Source organism: Trichechus manatus, unplaced genomic scaffold (assembly GCF_000243295.1).
Source record: "Trichechus manatus latirostris isolate Lorelei unplaced genomic scaffold, TriManLat1.0 scaffold00087, whole genome shotgun sequence".
In the NCBI taxonomy this organism is placed as follows: Eukaryota; Metazoa; Chordata; class Mammalia; order Sirenia; family Trichechidae; genus Trichechus; species Trichechus manatus.
Genome location: NW_004444023.1, coordinates 11,074,966 through 11,095,704, shown reverse-complemented (window position 1 = coordinate 11,095,704; position 20,739 = coordinate 11,074,966). Strand labels below are relative to the sequence as shown.

The window sequence follows — 20,739 nt, the reverse complement described above, 5'->3', positions numbered from 1 at the left end:
GGAGTTGATTCCGACTCATGGCGATCCCATGTGTTACAAAGTAGAACTGCTCCATAGGGTTTTCTTGGCTGTGAGCTTAAGGAAGCAGATCATCAGGCCTTTCTTCCATGGTGCTGCTGGGTGGGTTCAAACGACCAACCTTTTGGTTAGCAGCGGAGAGCAAACTGCACCATCCAGGGACCTTCTCCAGCATGGCCAGAGCTTGAGAAAGGGGCTGCCCTCCTGGGGCTGAGACGGTGAGATACTCTTCCGGTGTTCCGAATCTGAAACCAACTGACCCCCCAGACATAGGCCCAGCATCCCTGGGCCCATGTCCTTCCTAAGCGGGGTGCATCTGCCGACCCCTCTGTCCATCAAGCTCCCCACGACCCTCGAGTACATTCCCCGTCTGTGGGAGGTGGCAGGGGTCACTTTCTGAGCTTGCAGCCAGAGTACATTGATGCTTAGTAGTCAGGGCGCATCTCGTGTCTAGTAGCAGGGAATTTTATTGTTTTAGTTGCCATCTGGTTGATTTCGACTGATGGTAACCCCATGTGTGTCAGAGTAGAACTGTGCTCCACAGGATTTTCAGTGGCTGATTTTTGGGCAGTAGATCCCTTCTTCCAAGTCACCTCTGGGGGGGTTCGAACTGCCAACCTTTTGGTTAGTAGTCCAGGGACTCCTGCAAGGCATCTAACCTTGGCTTTATTCTACGATTGGTATGGTGGCAGCCGCACCCAAGGGGGTCCCCAAGACTCAGAAGTCACATACCTCAAGGTTATACAGGGCAGCCCTGCTCAACCTGGGAGGGGCTACACAAGGGGGACTACAAACGGGGGGATCAAAGCAGGCTATCACACCCCCTCTCAGTGGTCTTCCTGATACCCAGGCTGGCGGGGTGAGAGGGGGAAGCTCTCTGGGTCCCCCATATGCCCACGTGTCGCGATGGCCCGTCTGTCTGTCCCCTTGGCATCTTGGCCCGGAAGCATCTCCTGAGCAAACAGAGACAAGAATGAAATCTGGCTAATCTCCGGGTCCTGGCTCCGGCATGGCCTGCGGCCCATTGTTGAAGGAGTGGCCGAAGTAATGGCCCCAGCAGTCAGGATCCGACCCCAGGGAGACACCGCATCATAAAAGGGACTTGGCGGACCCATCTGTGCACTGAGAGGACCGCGGTCCCGCCTCTCTGGACTGTTGGACTCGCTGAGATGACGCTGGTGGGAAGGGGTCCAGCCAGCACAAGAGCAGACATGCCCGACAGGGGGCGCCCAGCCCCGTCGGCTCCCCAGCAGAGGTCGCCTGGGGTTCTGGGTAGACTAGTGCTGCTTGGCGTGGATTAGCGATGCCTGGCATGGATCGGTGCTGCCTGCTGTGGATTAGTGTTGCCTGTCTTGAATCGGTACTACCTGGCGTAGATCAGTGCTGCCTGTAATGACTTGGTGCTGTCTGCGTGGATTAGTGATGCCTGCCACGGATCGTTGCTCCCTGACATAGATTAGTGATGCCTGGGGGTGTGTCGGTGCTATCTGCCTTGGATTGGTGCTACCTGCCATGGATTAATGATGCCTGGCATGGATCGGCGCTCTCTGGTGTGGCCTATCTCTGTTTGCCCTGAATCAGTGCCTAGCGTGGACAGCTGCTGCCTGGTGGCGCAGTGGTTGTGTCCGGTCAGCGGTTCGAATCCACCAGCCGCTCCTTGGAAACCCTGTGGGATAGTTCTACTGTGTCCTATAGGGTCACTAGGAGTCGGAATCCACTCCATGGCAACGAGTTTTGGCATGAATTGGTGCTGCCATGGATTAGTGATGCCTGGTGTAGGTCGGCGCTACCTGGCTTGGATCGTTTCTGCCCGATGCGGATTAGTGATGCCTGATGTGGGTCCCCTACTAACCTGGCGTAAATTGGTGTGGTTTGGGGTGGACTGGAAACCCTGGTGGCGTAGTGGTTAAGAGCTGTGGCTGCTAATTCAGCAGTTTGAATAAACCAGGCGCTCCTTGGAAGTCCTATGGGGCAGACCTACTCTGTCCTATAGGGTCGCTATGAGTCGGAATCGCCTCCATGGCAGTGGGTTTGGTTTGGGGTTTTTTACGGGGTGAACTAGTCCTGCCTGCCATGGATAAGCGCCGCCCGCTGTGTATTAGTGATGCCTCGCCTGGCCACAGGCTATGGCAGATATATGTGCGTTGCAGAGATACTGTGCGTTGTGTATTTGCTATTTCTGAGTAAGAACCCTTACCATCATCGCTTAACCCTCAGCAACCCCGACCTCAACAGTGTCCGTTAGTCACAATCCGAAGCCAGCGCACCTGAGTACCAACTCTCCGGCCCGAGTAGTCTGCAGCTCCTCCAAGGCTGCCCCTCCCACCCTCGACACAGCTGACCCCCATCAAACCCCAAAAGGGCAGGGGAAGGGATTCAAGGCCCCCGAGAGAGGGCTGCCCCAGAGGTAGGCGAGGTGAATCCAGAGCCCTAGGTCCAGCGGCCTAGGGAAGGGGCTTCCAGGGACACGAACCACGGAGAACAATATGGGGGAGCCATGCCCAAGAGAATTGCCATTTATTCCCAAAGTTGCCAAAATCATCACCAAGGATTCACCGAGGGGTGCGTAAGGGGGATGAGGAGGCTCCAACACTGATTTGAGGTGGTCAGGAATTTGGAGGGGGGGATGGGTGGGGGGACCCCCAGCTGTCCCTCTCCCTTCTAATGCCACAGGAAAGGGGTCCTCCTCTTGCCAACACCCCTCCCACCCCCCAGGTCCAGTTTCTCCGTGGGGAGGTGGAATGGGGGGGGCAATGGGAAGAGGGCGTAGTGTGAGTGGGCCCCAGCAGGGGGAAGGGGGCTGGGTGAGGATGGGGGCCCCCATTTCACATGCACTCACAACACTGATCTCCCAGGAAGCAGAAATGGGGGAAGCCAGGCTGGGCCAAGTCCCCCTCCCCCTCCTGGATTATAGGAGAAAGGGGTTAGTGTTTGGGGCCGGAGGGCCTGGGGGCATCATTGGGGGCAGGCCAGGGCCCCCCCCAAGGGGGGAGATGTACGTCGGTGGTGCACCAGGGACTTGGGGTGCAGGGCTGAGACGCAGCTGGTTCAGAGTGAGCGTCGCAGGGGGCACGGGCTGGAATGGGTTGGTGACCGAGGGGCCAGAGGCTGGGGCACCTGCGAAGGAGAAACCAACAGACAGCGCAGTCAATGGTAATCAACAAACTTGAAACCCATCCTGGGCATACAGACGCACCAGGAACCACGTCCCAGCTCACATAAGGCTCCAGCCTGGTCAAGCCAGGGGGAAGGACCCAGGGACACAGTAGTTCAGGGGCAGGGCAGATGGGGCCACTCACCGCTTGGAAGAAAGGGGTTGGAGGCCTTGGCTCCGGGGGGCGTGGGGCCAGGCCGGCTCACCAGCGAGTCCAGGTCCACAAGGGCTGCATTGGGCCCCAGGAATGACTCAGGCGTCTTCCGTGTGGGGGGTGTGGGGGTTGGGGTGGCTGCAGGTTGGGGACTCCCCACAGCCTCAGCCAGCGAGCCCCCGACCCCACTCATGTCAAACGCCCCAGGGCTGCGGGCGGGCACCTCTCCTGCAAGCAGCTCCAGCTCCCCTGGAAGGAAGCAGTGAGAGGGGCTCAGGGGGAGACATCTGGAGGGACGCTGACCCCAGGAGTCAGGTTCTCTGGGCAGCTCAGTACGGATGCTCCACAGAGGGCCAGTACCCAGAGATCTCCAAAGGGAGGAGGACCGAGGCTCAGAGAGGGGGTGTCAATAGCTACACTGGAGAGACCAGAATAAAAAATGGATGGGTCCCCCCAGGATGGCTATTAGCAAGAAAACAGAAAATGACACGTTGGTAACGATGTAGTGAAATTGGAACCCTCGTCCACTGATGGTGGGAATGTACAAAGGTGTGGCTGCTGTGGAAAACAGTTTGGCGGCTCCTCAAAAAGTCAAACAGAATTATTTTAGAATATGATCCAGCAATTCCACACCTAGGTATCTACCCAAAATAAGTGAAAACAGGAACACAAACAGACACATGTACGCCAGTGTTCACAACACCATCATTCACAATTGCCAAAGGTGGAAACAACCAAAATGTGCATTAACAGATGAATGGATAAACACAATGTGGTCTACACACAATGGAATATTATTCAGTCATAAAGAGAAATGAAATCCTGATACATACCACAACATGGATGAACCTTGAAAACATTATGCTGAGTTAAATAAGCCAGACACAAAACAACAAACACTGTATGATCCCACTTGTATGAAATATTTAGAATAGGCAAATGCAGAGACAGAAAGTAGAATCATGGTTGTCTGGGATGGGGTTGAAGCTGGGGGCAGTTATTGCTTAATGGACAGAACTTCTGTTTGGGGTAATGAAAAAGTCTTGGAAATCAATAGTGGTGATGGTTGCAAAACACATGCACACAGATGCATATGATTCCAACAAACAGAGGTAGAAGTAATGACAGAACTAGAGTATCACTATTTGGCAAACACCGTAGTAGTGATTGTTTCAGGCAAGAATCATCAACAAACTCTAAACCCAGTAGGTGAGAAACAGGATATTAACATAGTCGCAAAAAGTCTCCCCACAAGCAGGAACATGGTAGCTTCACAGTGGACCAACATTCCCCAACACCAATGATCCCAGTAGACGTTAATGACATCTGTTGGCTTGAGATATGATTTCTCTAATTTTAAATAGGTTTAAGAATTCTATCTAATGCTGAGGAAACCCTGGTGGTGTAGTGGTTAGGAGTTCGGCTTCTAACCAAAAGGTCAGCAGTTTGAATCCACCAGGCACTCCTTGGAAACCCTATGGGGCAGTTCTACTCTGTCCTATAGGCTCACTATGAGTCGGAGCAACAGGTATCTAATGTTGAAGGAGCCCTAGTGGCACAACAGTCAGGCGCTCAACTGCTAACTGAAAGGTCAGTGGTTGGAACCCATCCAGTGGCTCTGTGGGAGACAGATCTGATAATCTGCTCCCCTAAAGATTGTTGTTAGGTTCCATCAAGTCAGTTCTGACTCATAGTGACCCTATGTGCAATAGAACAAAACACTACCCAGTCCTGCGCCATCCTCAAAATCATTGCTGTTTGAACCCATTGTTGCAGACACCATGTCAATCCATCATGTTGAGGGTCTTCCTCTTTTTTGCTGACCCTCTACTTTATCAAGCATGATGTCCTTCTCCCGAGACTGGTTCCTCCTGATAACATGTCCACAGTACGTAAGACAAAGTCTCACCATCCTCACTTCTAAGGAGCATTCTGTTCCAAGACAGATTTGTTCATTCTTCTGGCAGTCCATGGTATATTCGATATTCTCTGCCAACACCATAATTCAAATGCATCAATTTTTCTTCAGTCGTCCTTATTCACTGTCCAGCTTTCGCATGCATACGAAGCAACTGAAAAATACCATGGCTTGGGTGTGGTGTACCTTAGTCCCCAAAGTGACATCTCTGCTTTCGAACACTTTAAAGAGGGCTTTTGCAGTAGATTTGCCCAATGGAGTATGTTGTTTGATTTCCCAACTGCTGCTTCTATGGGCATTGATTGTGGATTCAAGTAAAATGAAGTCCTTAACAACGTGAATCTTTTCTGCATTTATCATGCTGCTTATTGGTCCAGTTGTGAGGATTTTTGTTTCCTTTATGTTGAAGTTGTAATTCATACTGAAGGCTGTAGTCTTCGATCTTCATCAGTAAGGATCTTCAAAGTCCTCTTTACTTTCATCAAGCAAGGTTGTGTCATCTGCGTAACACAGGTTGTTAACGAGTCTTCCTCCAATCCTGATACTGAATTCTTCTTCATCTAGTCCAGCTTCTTGGATTATTTGCCCAGCATACAGACTGAATAGGTACGGTGAAAGTATACAACCGTGACACATACCTTTCCTGATTTTAAACCATGCAGTATCCCCTTGTTCTGTCCAAACAACTGCCTCTTGATCTATGTACAGGTTCCCCATGAGCACAAGTGTTCTGGAATTTCCACTCCTCTCAACATTATCCGTAATTTGTTATGATCCACACAGTTGTATGACTTTGCATAGTCAATAAAACACAGGTTAACATCTTTCTAGTATTCTCTGCTTTCAGCCAGGATCCATCTGACATCAGCAACGATATCCCTGGTTCCACGTCCTCTTCTGAATCCGGCTTGAATTTCTGGCAGTTCCCTGTTGATTGATGTACTGCTGCAGCCGCTTCTGAATGATCTTCAGCAAAATTTTACTTGTGTGTGATATTAATGATATTGTTCGATAATTTCTGCATTTTGGTTGGATCACCTTTCTTTAGAATAGACATAAATACGGATCTCTTCCAGTCAGTTGGCCAGGTAGCTGTCTTCCAAATTTCTTGGCATAGACAAGTAAGCACTTCCAGTGCTGCATCTGTTGTTGAAACAATTGATATACTGTCAATTCCTGGAGGCTTGTTTCTCACCAATGCCTTCAGTGCAGCTTGGACTTCTTCCTTCAATACCGTTTTTTCCCATAAAGATTACAGCCTAGAAAACTCTATGGGGCAATTCTACTCTGTCACATGGGGTCACTATGAGTCAGAACAGACTCAAGATCACCTAACAACAGCAATATCTAATGGAAAGTTCTAGAAAAATGAGAACTGCAGACTGGACACTAATCTAAATTAATCCTTATGTGATGGAGGAGGGGAAGTTGGTGCTGTAATATCTCCCTTCAGGGTAGGGTGCTGGACTAAATCAGTGGGAATGTATTTCTGTTCCACAATTCAGGCTTCAATAAAAGTTTCCTTAATTAAAAAGTGATCAGTTCAAAACCAGACCAGTTGCCACTGAGTGGATTCCGACTCATGGTGATCCCACGTGCATCAGAGTAGAGCTGTGCTCCACAGGGTTTTCACTGGCTGATTTTTTGGAAGCAGATTGCCAGGCCTTTCTTCCAAGGTGCCTCTGGGTGAGTTCAAACCACCAACCTTTCAGTTAGCAGCTGAGCACTTAACCATTTGCATCAGCCAAGGACTCCAACCCAGAGCCCCTCAAAAAAACCAAACCTGATGCCATCAACTTCTACTAATGGCAGCCCCATCTGTGTCAGAGTAGAACTGTGCTCCATAGGGTTTTCAATGGCTCATTTTTCAGGAGTAATCACCAGGCCTTTCTTCCAAGGCACCTCTGGGTGGACTCAATCCTCCAACCTTTCAGTTAGTAGCCAAACACTTAACTGTTTGTACCACCTGGAGACTCAGATCCATATCCCCCCACAAAAAAAAAAAAAAAAACAGTTGCTGCTGAGTCAACTTTGATCTTTGATTCATGATCCTCAGTAATGGGTAAGTAGATATCACGTGCCTCCTGATAAGAAGACCCAATGTTATTTCTGGAGTACCCCTGCCAAAAAGACAGGTGGATATGATCATAAACAAGCCTCTGAAAAACCCAAGCTGAAGAACATTCAAAAAACAGTCAGCTCTTCCAACATGTCACTGTTAGAGAAGACAGATGTAGAACCGCTCTGGGTTGAGGAACACTCAAGAAACAGGACATCTAAGTGCAACACGTCCCTGTGGACAGAACCCTGGCCCAGAGAAAAGCGCTCTCTGCCATGAGAGACATCAGTGGGGCAACCAAGGAAAGCGTAATGTCTGCAGAAGAAAGAAGCCCCTGGGCTACCTTCCAGGTCCTGATCGCTGTACTGTCAGGTCGCTGGAACAGAGAAGCTGCCTGCTTTGAGAGACACTGAGTGAAAGGTCCCTGGGTGGCACAAGCGGTTTGCACTCAGATGGGAATCGTAAGGTTGGTAGTTCAAACCCACCCAGCAGAACTGCAGAAGAAATAGGCCTGGCGATCTGCTCCTGTAAAGATTACAGCCTAGGAAACCTTATGGAGCAGTTCTACTCTGTAATACATGAGGTCTCCTAAATCACAAATCACCACCACCAACAACAAAAACAGCAACAGAAACAGTGAGTCTGCAACTGCTCAAAAACAATTCAGACAGTCGCGAGAGATTAGCATTCGTGGACTCCCGAGGAAGGCAATAATCCTTTGTACTCTTTTTGCAACCTCTAACTCTGAAATTATTCCAAAACGAAGGTAATTTTTTTAAAGATGAGTGGGTGGGTCTGACTCCGGGACTGCATTCTACCCCACCCCACCTAGCTCTCATCAACACCTCCATGCCTGCCCGGGCAGAGGCAGGGAAAGCAGAGGTCCGGCGCCCCAGGATGCAGCACCACAGGGAGGACGGGGTTGTCAGGGCCACTGGGAGCCAGCAGGGGCTCCAGCACCTGTTGGGGTGGTGAGAATAAGGGGCGGGCGGCTCACCCGTGCTGCTCCCGGAGGTTGGCAGGGCCGTCCGTAGTCGGTCAAAGTCAGAGAACTCATCAGGCTCTGGGTCAAATCCCCCGACTGCAAAGTGGAGACCAGAAAGTTCCACTAAACTCCCCAGTGCCCCATCCTCACTGCCGGGTACCTCAGACACACACATTCACACACACACATGCATATATATACACACACACTCTGGACTCTGCCCAACCCACCCCAGGTCTCCAGGCCCATGGCCTGCCCGGTACCTGTGGTGCCGTTAGTGCTAGCCTTGGCAGGTGATCCCCCCCAGGGGTCTGAAAAGGCAGGGGCCGGCGCCCAGGGATCAGAGGCGGGGGGGCCTCCAACCGGGACCCCACCTGTTGAAAAAGGAGGCTCTGCATGAGGGGCAGGCTGCCTGTCCGCCTGGTCCCTCCAGTGCCCCTGTGCACACATCCAACACCCCCCGCCCTGCACAGGCCCTTGCCAGGCTGGCCCTCCACCCAGCGTGCTACCCCTCAGCTTGGGGCTCAGCTCGGGGCTCTGGGGCTGTGTCTCCTCAGTGAAGCTGTGGCTCTAGATTTCCTACAACCACAGGACACTCTTCACAATCACGGCCCCTCCCTGCAACATGTCCCCCTAAGCCTCCCCCTGCAGTCAGCCCAGCTGGCCTCTCCCACCCTATCCCCACCTTGTCACTGCCTCTCCCAGACACACTCCGTTCCCCCTCGGGCTGTGATACCCCCAAGCCCTTGACCACGCTATGCTCCCTTCTTTTCAGACTGAGGCCTCACCTCCTCCAGGAAGTCCCTCCAGATCTCCCCCACCACCACCGGAATGAGAGGCCTCATCTGGGCCCTGTGGCCCCTCTGCTGCCCCATCCCACCCCTCGTGGCTCCCACCACTGTCCAGAGAAGCCCCACCCCTTCCCAGCCTGCTCACCCTCCTCTATAGTTTTACCATCTACCACTTTCCCAGAAGCACTCGACTGCCACCACTGCTAGCCCCCAGAGAACAAGCTGGTCCTTCAGGGGCCGCTCCCCACACATTCCCTGGGCAATCTTATCTGGCAACCCACAGGCTCCTTCTCGGGGACTCACCATCAGCACCCCCCCACGGGTCAGGCATGGGTCCCTCTCCAGCAGCGGGTGCGGGGGTCCCACCCCAAGGGTCAGCTGTGGGCCCAGCTGGGGCAGCAGGACGCCAAGGGTCCCCAGAGGCTGGCGTTGGGGCCGGGCCACCCCAGGGATCAGCAGCAGGAGGGACGGGAGGTCCCCCCCAAGGATCTGAGACGGGGGCAGCGGTGGGGGCGGCAGCGGCTATGGGGGCCGGGCCCCCCCAGGGATCCGAGGTGGGCTGAGGAGCCGGGGCCGTGAAGACATCGGCAAGATCCATGAGGGACGACTGCAGGGAGGGAGAGAGGAGAGCGTGAGTCAGGAAGCGGGGGTGGGCACCAAAGAGGAGGAAGACATGAAACACTGAAGGGGTCCCACCAGGCTCTGGGGAAGGATCTTCCAGAGAGTGAGCACAGACCGTCCCAGGGAGCAAACCAGATAGGGGGCTGGGTGCCCACAGACATGCTGGTCCAGGAGAGACTGGACAAGGGGGAGGAATGGCGAAGGCTGAGCCCAAGCAGACACGGCCCATCCATCCGTCAGCTCTTCCTCTCTAGCACCCTGTGCATCCACCTGTCTCCATCTACCTCCCACTACCCTGTCAGGCCCCCACTCTGTCATGACACAGCAGTGGAGAACCACATCTGGCCCTCACTCCTACCCAGGATCAATCCTCACCTAGCCCAGCTCCATTCACCAAATGCACCCTCTAGCTGGGGCGCTCCTCCCCTTCTTCCCCCTAGGGTCTCCAGCTCAATCGGCCTTCCTCCAGGGAGCCATCGCTGGCCTCTGCCCCCTTGACTAGGTCAGGCCCAGGAAATAAGCCCAAGTTGCCCTGAACATGCCTGTCCCGATGCCCACCTCACTTCCCTTCAGTGACTGTGTGCTCTGAGCTCTCCAGAGCACCCCCACCCCCACCCCTCACACACAATATTTCCCTGCATTCCAGGGAAGGCACAAGGCTCAGACCCAGCTGACAAGCACTGACTGTCTCTTTAGGTGTGAAATGCCCTCCCCCCACCACAAACACGTGCCCATTGGCACCTTCCCAGGGAGACACGTGGCCTCGGGAGACCTTCCTTCCCACTGGGTGACCTGAGATCCTGCCTTCAGAAGGAAACCGGATGGGTGGAGTGAGGCCTGCAAGCCCCCTCACTACCCAGATCCTTCTCTGCTGTGAGAGGCACTGACACAGACTCTGCAGCTAAGCCTGCTCAAACAGGGCTTCTGCCAACCAAGAAGCACAATGTGGCAGGTGAAGGGGCCTCTCTCACAGCGCTGTGACCTGCTGCAGATGGTGGGATGTGACAACTGGAGGGACAATAGGTCCTCAGGAGGGAGCCTGGCAGCCCGAAACCCATAGTACTGGGCACCAGCCACGGCAGCGCTGTAAAGACACTAGGGACAGACTGGTGGGTGTAGAGTGGCCATGGGAAGAGAGGCTAGAGGACGTGAGGCCGGCTAGGATGTCCTAGCCCTGGCTGCATGAGACCTATCACAAACGGAGCAGAAGAACCACATGCTGAGCCCAGTTGGCCTGAGAATCAACCGTCAGAGACACCACCATGTTAGGAGGGTTGGCAGCACAGACACAGGTAACTGAAATGCCAACAATGCAATGGCCGTCTCCACAGTTGGAGCGGAGGCCCCGGGGCAGGACCATTGGGTCCTTGGTGCCTGGTGCCCAAAAAAACACGACAGGCCAACAAGCCCCACGCTGTCTCCCTTTAGCAATTATCACGTCATATTTCCACATTTCCTCAGTCCTCTCCCTATTCAATGGTGATGACTGGCAACAGTGGCGCCTGGCATGGGGGTGACAGCGGTCACAGCCGCAGTGCCCAAATGTGGCTCAGAGCTTACAGAGCCCCGACCGCCGCACCCAGGCACCCCTCCACACACTTCCCCAGTCCTCACAATGACGCCGTGAGGCACAGGTGAGCCTCTCCACCTGCAGGAAGGGGACCTGTGGAGGCACCAGGTCACCTGTCCACAGGTGTCGGGCTCTCGGGGGAGGGTGGGCCTTGTTTCCTAGCCTGTTTCTCCAGCTCCTCCAAGGGGCCTGGCCAGAGCCAGAAGCAGAATGAATGAGAAGACACCGGTAACAGCAATCTGGAGGTGAGGGGGGTCCTTACTTCTTCCTCGTTAGTGACCCCCCCATGACCTCCTCCTCAACATCACCCCCTTTCCTCCTTAGGGCCCCCTCCTCCTCAGGGCCCCTCCCCCCTAGGGTCCCCTCTCCTCAAGGTCCCTCCTCAACATCATCCCCCTCCTCCTCAGTGCCCTCCCTCACCTCCTCCTTGCCCCCGGTCTCCCGCTTGCTCTCCTCAATGGCCATCTGCAGCCTCAGGTCGTCCCCTCGACGAATCCGCTCTTCCTGTGGGAGGGGTGGATGGAAACAGACAGCCAAGGAGGGGGCAGGGCACAGAGGTCAGAGTCTGAGACAGACTTCAGGGGGGGAGGGGGGGCCCAGAACCCCAGTGCTGCCCCAGAACCCTCTCCCACCCCAACAAAGGTGACTAGTAATTAAAATGGGATGTGAACAACATATGGAATAGGGGGAACGACCGAGGTCAAGGACGAGAGGGAATGAAGACTCATGGAGGTGCTGTGTTGGAGGACAGGCCCAGGGTGGAGGGAGGGGGGCTCAGAGACACCTGGGAAGCACCTGGAGATGGGGGACACTCAGAGGGTGGCTGATGCTCTGCACTCAATGATGCTCTGCACTCAGTGATGCTCTGCACTGGGTGGGGTTGGCGGAGCCACAGAAGGGGAGAGAAGGGTCTCACCCAGAGCAGCTACACCTCCCGCGTGTCACGCCTAGGTGTCTGTCTCTCTGAGACTATCTAACACACAGCCCCACAGCTAGAAATACTAAGGTTTGAATGTGTGCAGAGCTGCGGGCTGTGGACCCGATGGCCAGGACCCAGGAAGGAAAGCTTAAGGGTGGGACCCAAGGGTCTGCAGGTGCTCCGGGGAGGGGCAGGTGCTGCTCTGACCTTATCATGCTCCTCACGGCTCAAACTAAGGGCCAGCTGGAGCTGGACGTCGTCCTCGGGGCCGCAGGACGGGGGCTGAGGGAGAGAGAGTGTGAGGGGGGCCAGGGAGCCGGGGGCCAGCAACAGATAGAGATGGAGAGAAAGAGAAACAGCAAGAGCGTCAGGGGGAACGGGGTTGGGGGCCAACGAAAGAGACAGAAAGTTGTAAAGAAAGAGAAAGAGAGAGAACATGAGGGGGGCCAGGGGCCAGCAACAGAGAGAGACAAAAGAAAGGGAGAAAAAGACAGAGAGAATGTGAGGAGAGCTGGGGCGAGCGGGGGGGCAGGAGCCAGCGACAAGAGACAGAGAGAGGGAAAACAAGCCAGAGTCCCAGACGGAAAGGCAGGGGCAGAGAGAACCACGGCTCAATAGCAAGAGTGAGAGAGAGAAAGAAATAGGAAGACGATTCCCAAGTGGGCTGAGGGCCAGAGCAAAGCAAAGCAGAGAAACAGACACGAAAGCAGAGAAGCCCACAGAGTGGCAGCATGAGGAGGGGGACAGGCTGGATGCAGGGGAAGCATCCAGAAAGGGGAAGGAGGAAAGGGAAGCCTGGGACCAAGGTAACAAAGGCTGGTGTGGAGGATGAGGAGGTCAGGAGAGGAGGCGGTGGGCAGGTGGGCAGGATAAGGAGGCTGAAGACGTGGAGATGGGATGGAGAACAAAAGTAGACCCCCACTCCCAGCCCTCCCACTGTGGCCCCATGCCCAGTACCTGGTCAGCCTCCTCCTTGCTCATGGCCAAGGCCAGCTGCAGCTGCAGCTCCTCCTCCCCGCTGCTCTGTGGCCACGCCTGCTCTGCCTCAGGTGGGGGCCCTGTGCCCACAGCCACTGAGGAAGCTGGGGGAGAACAAGGGTGAGCACAGACCAGGGGAGCAGAGGGGAAAAAACCCCAAAACTAGACACAGACAGGCTTCTGTCTCTATGCTGGCACAGCCTGAGGTCCTCCAAACTCCCCCCAAGTCTGGCCCACCTCCGCCCTACCCCCTCCAAAGACTGAGTTTGAGGCTGTGAAGTTCCCCAGGGAAAGCCTGGGCTCAGATACCAGGCCTACAGGAGGGGAAGGGTGGCCCAAGGTGGGGGCTGTGAGCTTGATCAGGCTCCTGTGTACTCACCCCAGGCATGGGTGAGGGGCTGCCCCACCCACGAGAGGGCTAGGACCAGGGGAACAAGAGTCTGCTGATACAGAGAAGGAGGGGACTTCGGGAGCCAGGATTCTGCCAGTGTCCAGGGACCCAGGCCCTCCCAGCATACTCAAGGCCTGTCCCAGAGGCTGCAGGGGTTCCTTCCTCCTGTCCCCTACCCATGAGGGCTCCAGATATGCTCCAGGGCAGCAGCCTGGAGGCTCAATTCCCGGGGCCAGTCAAGAGCTGCAGCATCCCCAAGCACACGGATGGATTCAGAGCCAGGCTCGGAGCACCCACCAGAGAAGCTGAGGGCAAACGCTTAAACGAGCGGGCGAGATTGGCTGCTCCACAATAAAGTGTTCCACTACCAGCCCAAAGTTTGGTAGTTCAAACCCACCCAGAGGTGCCTCAGAAGACAGTCCTAGCGTTCTGCTTCCAAAAGGTCACAGCCTTGAAAACGCTATGGGGCAGTTTTACTCTGCACACATGGGGTCACCATGAGTCAGAATCGACTCGAAGGCAGCTAACAACTATCTCATGGAGTCCCTGGATGATGCAAATGGTGAACACACTCAGTTGCTAACCAAAAGGTTAGAGATTCAAATCCACCCAGAGACACCTCAAAAGAAAGGCCTGGAGATCTCCTTCCAAAAAATCAGCCACTGAAAGCCTATGAAGCAGTTCTCTGCACATACGAGGTCACCATGAGTCAGGGTCGACTCAACATCTACTACTAACAATAATCATGTTAAGTATTCTGCAAAATACAAACGCTTGGCTGCTTGGTCTGCACCTTCTCACCACTCTGCTCCTCCCTGCCCCTCCCCGAACCCTCATTTCCTCTCCCTGATGTCCTGAGTGGCATCCTCTCCCCTTTCCCCCACCAAGCCCTGGGACCCATGCACTCTTGTGTGGGGTACATGGGAACTCCCTGTGCTTTCTGCAGTTTTCCTACTGTGAACCTAAACTGCTCTAGCAAACAGTCAATTAACTAAACAAAAAGCAAACCACATGGCACAGCTGATGTTCGCTGGTTTTTCAGAAGCAGATCACCACGTCTTTCTTCCAAGGTGCCTCTGAGTGGACTCAAACCTCCAACCTTTCAGTTAGTGGCCAAGTGCGTTCCCCGTTTGCACCACCCAGGGACTTTGGGCTCTGGGACATGGCTTGGCAAACTTGGAAACAGTGGGCAGGCCCACCAGCTGTTTCCATATTGCCCTAAGGGTAAAAAAAGTTTTTATGCTTTTAATTGGCTGGGTGGGAAAAGAAAATCAAAAGAAGACTATTTCGAGACCACGAAAATGACAGGTCGTTGGGATGTCAGTGTCCATGAAGAACATTTTTCTGGCTCCCAGCCACGCCCACTCGTGTGCACAAGGCTAGGCAAAGCAGCAGTGCAGCCACCTAGACCCTGGGGCTCGCAGAGTCTGGAACATTCGCTGCCTGGCCATCACAAGGCTAGCCAACCCCTCTAACCATTAAAAATGCCTCCCTGGGGGGTCCCCCACACTCCCTTGCAGGTAGCACCCCATCTCTCTGCTCCATTTCAGCAAAATGTGTGATAATGAGGAGCCACCTGAGGTTGACAACTATTCTCTGACCTGACGCCTTTCCTTGGGCCACCCCAGCCCACACCTCCATTGCCAGCCACCCTGAGCCCATCAGCGTGTCTCCACCAGGCTCTTCCTCGACCTCTGGACAGTGGGATCGGCCTTTAGGACCCCTACTCTCCTGCCTGGCCTGCCTCCTCAGTGGACTTGGTCCCAGCTACCTGCTCTCATGCCCTCCTCTCTCTGTGGGCCCACAAGGTCCTGTCCTGTAGTTCCAGCACAGCCATGTCTCGCATGCCCAGTGTGTCCCAACACCTCCACATGGACACCAGGCAGTGACCTCAAGTCCACTTGAGGTCTAAAAGGAGTGCTGCATCGTCCCCCAGCAAACCATCTCTCCCACGAGGATCCTGGGAGCAGGCTCCCTCCGCCTACAGCACCTGCTCAAGCCCCTTTGTCCCCTAGAGCAAGCACAGGGATCGCTCTTCTCTGCACCTGACCACCACCACTCCCACCACCCGGAACACCCGAGTCTCCTGACTGTCCCCCCAGCTTGCGCCTGCCCCACCTGCCCTCCACCCTTCTCTCCTGATCCACTGTCCAGGAGCAGCTGGACTCATCTTTCCACAACATTCACATCATCTTTGGGAGTTCCTGAGTGGCACAAATGGTTAAGTGCTACTAGCTGAAAAGCTGGCAGTTCAAACCCACCTGGAGGCACCTTGGAAGAAAGGCCTGGCAATCTGCTTCTGGAAGATCACAGCCATTAAAAACTCTATGGACTGCAGTTCTACTCTGACACACACGGTGTCACCATGAGTCGGAATCAACTTGATGACAACTGGTGTTTAGGAATTTATTGGAGGCTTTTGCTCAAGAGGGAGTCCCTGGGTAGTGCAAATGGTTAACGTTTATGGCTGGTATCCAAAAGGCTGGAGATCTGAGTCCACCCCGGGGCTCCTGAGAAGAAAGGTCTGGTGATCTGCTTCTGAAAAATCAGCCACTGAAAACCCTAGGGAGCACAGTTGTACTCTGACACACATGGGGTCATCGTGAGTTGGAGTCGACTCCACGGCAACTAACAACAATCACGTCTTTAGCCTCCCTGAGGCAAACTTCCCATAGGCTTCCCACTGCTCCTACAATGCCACTAGTCAACTGTTTTTGGCTGTGACCACCCAGTGAGAAAGCGTGTCTCATCATGAGCCACAGCACCTAAAAGGTTTCGTGCGGCAAACCTTAGTCTTACTACCTGTGGTGCGCTCTGACTTTCCACTTATTCTATCCCACTTTTTTTATTATCGATTGTCACCACCCACCAAAACTAATTTCCCCACCAATGGGCAGCTCAGGATCAACAATCTTATAAACTCCTAAAGGGAGTCCTGGTGGGGCAATGATTAAGCGATCGACTGCTAACCAAAAAGTCAAGTTCAAACCTACCCAATGGCTCCACAGGAGAAAGACCTGGCAATTTGCTCCCATAAAAATTACAGCCTTGGAAACCCTATGGGGCAGTTCTACTCTGTCACATGGGATCACTATGAGTCAGAATCGACTCAATAGCTCCTAACAAAAACAAAAACACTTGGAAAGTTAAACATGTTCATGTGCTAACCAAAGGCTAGAGTTCAAGTCCACACAGAGTCACCTTGGAAGAAAGGCCTGGTGATCTACTTCTAAAAAATCACCCATTGAAAACCCTATAGAGCACAGTTCTACTCTGACATACATGGGGTCGTCGTGAGTTGAAACTGACGCAACGGCACCTAACAACAACAAAGCAGGTCCACAGACCTTTCTCCACCAACAGGCCCTGCAGGCTGCCTCCTGCACACTGCCCTCATCCCCACTCAGCCATCTTCCTGTCCCCACAGGGCAGGCCCAGTTCTACTGCAGGGACCACCTGCTCCCCACCCAGCATGGCTGATGGCAGTTCCCTGGGGATCCTCCCTATCCATGGTTCAGGCCCAGGTGTGCGCTTCGGGAAAGAGGTGCTTTGCTGTGCTCAGGCTCAGGGCTCTTGCGGGCGCCTAGTCAGCATCTGTGTGTGACCGGGTATCGAGCCTCCCCGCCGTGGGAGGGAAGGGCAGGGAGGGCCCTGGAGTGGCAGGGGGAGGCACGAGGGGAAGGGCAGTCCAAAGGGGCCCTGTGGCTAAGGTCCCAGGAAGAGAAGGAAAGGAGAGAGCAAAGCCTGCACCGGGGGCTGCAGGGTCCTGCAGCCAGGACGGAGGAAGATGCGGCAGGAGGCTCCCAGACACCAGGGGCTTCCAGGGGAAGGTAAGCTCACCAGTGGCGGTCTGCGCCAGCTTCTCCTTGGTCTTGAGCGCGTGGGCACGCTCCTCTCGCAGCCGGTCCTCGTCACGCAGCAGGGCCACCAGCTGCTTTGCCTTCTCACGCACGTTCACGCCCTGGTCCTTGCCGTCGCGGTCCACGTACTGGAAGTCCTTGAGTGTCTGCACAGCGTACATATTTTCCTTGCACTGCTGCGACACACGCTCCGAGCCAGTCTTGATCAGGTATTCCATCAGCGTCATGGCCTGCACCAGGACCGGGCAATGGTCATCGGTCAGCACACAGTCACCACATACACAGGGGGACAGGGAGGGGTGAGGGGCACAGGCAGAGGGAATGGGGGGCACAGTCAACACATAGCTGCCATGCACACAGGGATGGGGAGGGGTAAGGGGTGCAGGCCCAGGCAGGGGAAGACAAGGGGAACTGGTCACCACATGGCCACTGCTAACAGGGACAGGGGCCTAGCTCAAATCCCAGTGTCACCTAAATCTCAATGCTACCATGTGCCTTCGGCAGATGAACGGGGTACATACGTACAGTGGAATGCTATCTCGCAACGGAAAGGAATGAAGGTTGTTTTTTAACTCCTCTTATCCCTCTCCCTTCCATTTCTGGTAACGTAATAGGCTATGATCTCTATGCATATCATATGCCTGTTCTAGATATTTCTTCAACGCCCATGGAAGCATCAGTCAAGAAATCAAATGACACATTGCACTGGGCAAATCTGCTGCAAAAGACCTCTTTAAAGTGTTAAAAAGGAAAGATGTCACTTTGAGGACTAAGGTGTGCCTGACCCAAACCATGCTACTTTCAATCACCTCATATGCATGTAAAAACTGGACACTGAATAAGGAAGACCAAAGAGAAATTGATGCACTTGAATTACAGTGTTGGCTAAGAAGACTGACTATATCATGGACTGCCAGAAGAACAAACAAATCTGTCTTGGAAGAAGTATACCCAGAATGCTCCTTAGAAGCAAGGATGGCAAGACTTTGTCTCACGTACTCTGAACATGCTATCAGAAGGGACCAGTCCCTGGAGAAGGATATCATGCTTGGTAAAGTAGAGGGTCAGTGAAAAAGAGGAAGACCCTCAACGAGATCAACTGACATAGTGGCTGCAACAATGGGCTCAAGCCTAACAAGGATCGTGAGAATGGCGCAGAACCAGGTAGTATTTCGTTCTGTTGTACGTAGGGTCGCTATGAGTCAGAACTGACTCGATGGCACCTAACAACAACAGATAGTTCATGTAAGTGGGATTATACAATAGTTGTCCTTTTGTGTCTGATTAACTTCACTCAGCATAGTGTTTTCAAGGTTCCTCCATGTTGTGGCATACATCAGGACTTCATTTCTCTTTATGGCTGGGTAGCACTCCCTTGTGTGTATGTACCACATTTTGTTTGTCCATTCATCTGTTGATGGACACTAGGGTTGTTTCCACCTTTCACCTGTTGTGGATAATGCTGCAGTGAACACTGATGTACAAGGATGTTTGAGTCCCTGCTTTCAATCCTTTTGGGCATATACCCAGGAGTGGAACTGCTGGGTCATATCATAATTCTACAGTCCCTGGGTAGCAAAGTTAAACAATCAGCTGGTAATGCTAACTGAAATGCTGACAGTTCAAGACTGCCCAGAGGCACCTCAAAAGAAAGGCCTGGTGATCTGCTTCCAAAACACCAGCCATTGAAAACCCTATGGAACACAGCTCTACTCTGACACATGGAGCCACCATGAGTCAGAATCCACTGAGCAAACTGGTTTGTTTTTTTGCTTTTTATGGTAATTCTATGTGTAACTTTTCGAGAAACTATCATACTGTTTTCCACAGTGGCTACACCATTTTACATTCCTACCAGCAATGGATAAGGGTGTCAATTCTCCACATCCTCATCAAAACCTGTTGCTTTCTGTTTTTACGGTAACACCCATCACAGTGGGGGAGTCAACTGGCATCTCAGAAATGAAGTTCTAGCACATGCTGAGACATGGGTGAACCTTGTTAACATGACGCTGACTGAAATAAGTCATACACAAAATAACAAATATTGTATCATCCCACCCATGTGAAATATCCAGACTAGGTAAAGGCAAAGAGACAGAAAGTAGATTAGTGGCTGCCAGGGGCTTGACTGGGGGTGGTGGGACAGGGAGTGACTGTGAACGGGTGTGGGGTTCCCTTCTGAGGTGATAAAAAAGTTCTGGAACTGCAAATTCTCATGGATTCCAGACTTTCTTGAGCCACTGAGGCTGGATGAACCCCTGAAACTATCGCCCTGAGATAATCTTTAAACCTTAAACCAAAGATATCCACTGAAGTCTTCTTAAAACCAAAAAATAGTTTAGCTTAACTAGTAAAAAATATCTGCCTTGAGCATTGTGTTCTTTTGAGAACTATCCATACAGGATCAAATTAACAACAGCAACTCGAAAAATTAGATAGGAAACTTAGGGGGCAGTGAGTTTATGTTAACGGAGGAGGAACAACTCAGAAACGGAGGGTGACAACGGTTGCACAACTCAAAGAATGTAATCAAATCACTGAACTGTACATGTAGAAACTGTCGAATAGATTCACGCTCTGCTGTGTAGATTGTCAACAACAATTTTTTTCTTTTTTAAATGATTATTGAGTTTATTAGGGAAGTAACAGGTTACAATTCAGGTTTAGGAATGCTCAGGACAGCCTCTTCTCAGCTGTGCCTCAGGCACTCCTCTCTCTGACCCTTCTGCCTCTGCCCTGCTCTGGCAAGTGTTACAAAGCTGTTTTTAGCTGTGCCAGTAAGTGCCCAGAGGCACCCCACTCCAGCAGTAAGCCTCAGCCCAAAGGCACTCAAGCTTTCTCGCTCCATGGGCTGGGAAGCCCACTGCGCTGTCTCCTGCTGGTCTCTCCTGACACTGTTTCTCTGCCACTGCTTTTCACTGTCTTTAACATTACAGCTCTTTCTCTCTCTATGTCTCCTGGTTCCAGGAGCTTCTCAGCTCAGAGATCCCACATCCAAACATGCGTTCCAATCTTGGCTCTTCTTCCTTGGTGGTAGTGAGATTCTCTCTCTGCTCCAGAATTGGCTTTTTTTTTTTTTTTTTTTAATTGTTGTAGTTTAAATGAAGTTTACTACAATTAAGTCTGGTCTTACTAGAATTTGAGTTCTGCACCCCACCTTTCTCCTTGCTCCATCCAGGACTCTGTTGTGTTCCCTATCAGGACATTCATTGGTGGTAGCCGGGCCCATCTAGTTCTTCTGGTCTCAGGCTGATGAAGTCTCTGGTTTATGTGGCCCTTTCTGTCTCTTGGGCTAATACTTTCCTTGTGCCTTTGGTG

General features: G+C 53.0%; 1 protein-coding gene across 2 annotated transcripts in view; it reads right to left on the bottom strand.

The window, feature by feature from the left end:
- Positions 1–2,926: 2,926 nt before the first annotated feature.
- The window catches only part of EPN1 (epsin 1), a 30,050-nt gene continuing 12,237 nt past the window's right edge, over positions 2,927–20,739 (bottom strand). For both annotated transcript variants that reach the window (XM_004381778.1, XM_023736377.1), the window contains exons 3-11: positions 17,399–17,648; positions 13,147–13,271; positions 12,397–12,471; positions 11,691–11,774; positions 9,383–9,686; positions 8,552–8,662; positions 8,301–8,384; positions 3,318–3,575; positions 2,927–3,135 (exon numbers count right to left, since the gene is read on the bottom strand). In XM_004381778.1, coding sequence (XP_004381835.1) covers positions 2,927–3,135; positions 3,318–3,575; positions 8,301–8,384; positions 8,552–8,662; positions 9,383–9,686; positions 11,691–11,774; positions 12,397–12,471; positions 13,147–13,271; positions 17,399–17,648 — 1,500 coding nt within the window. The remainder of the gene's footprint in view (positions 3,136–3,317; positions 3,576–8,300; positions 8,385–8,551; positions 8,663–9,382; positions 9,687–11,690; positions 11,775–12,396; positions 12,472–13,146; positions 13,272–17,398; positions 17,649–20,739) is intronic.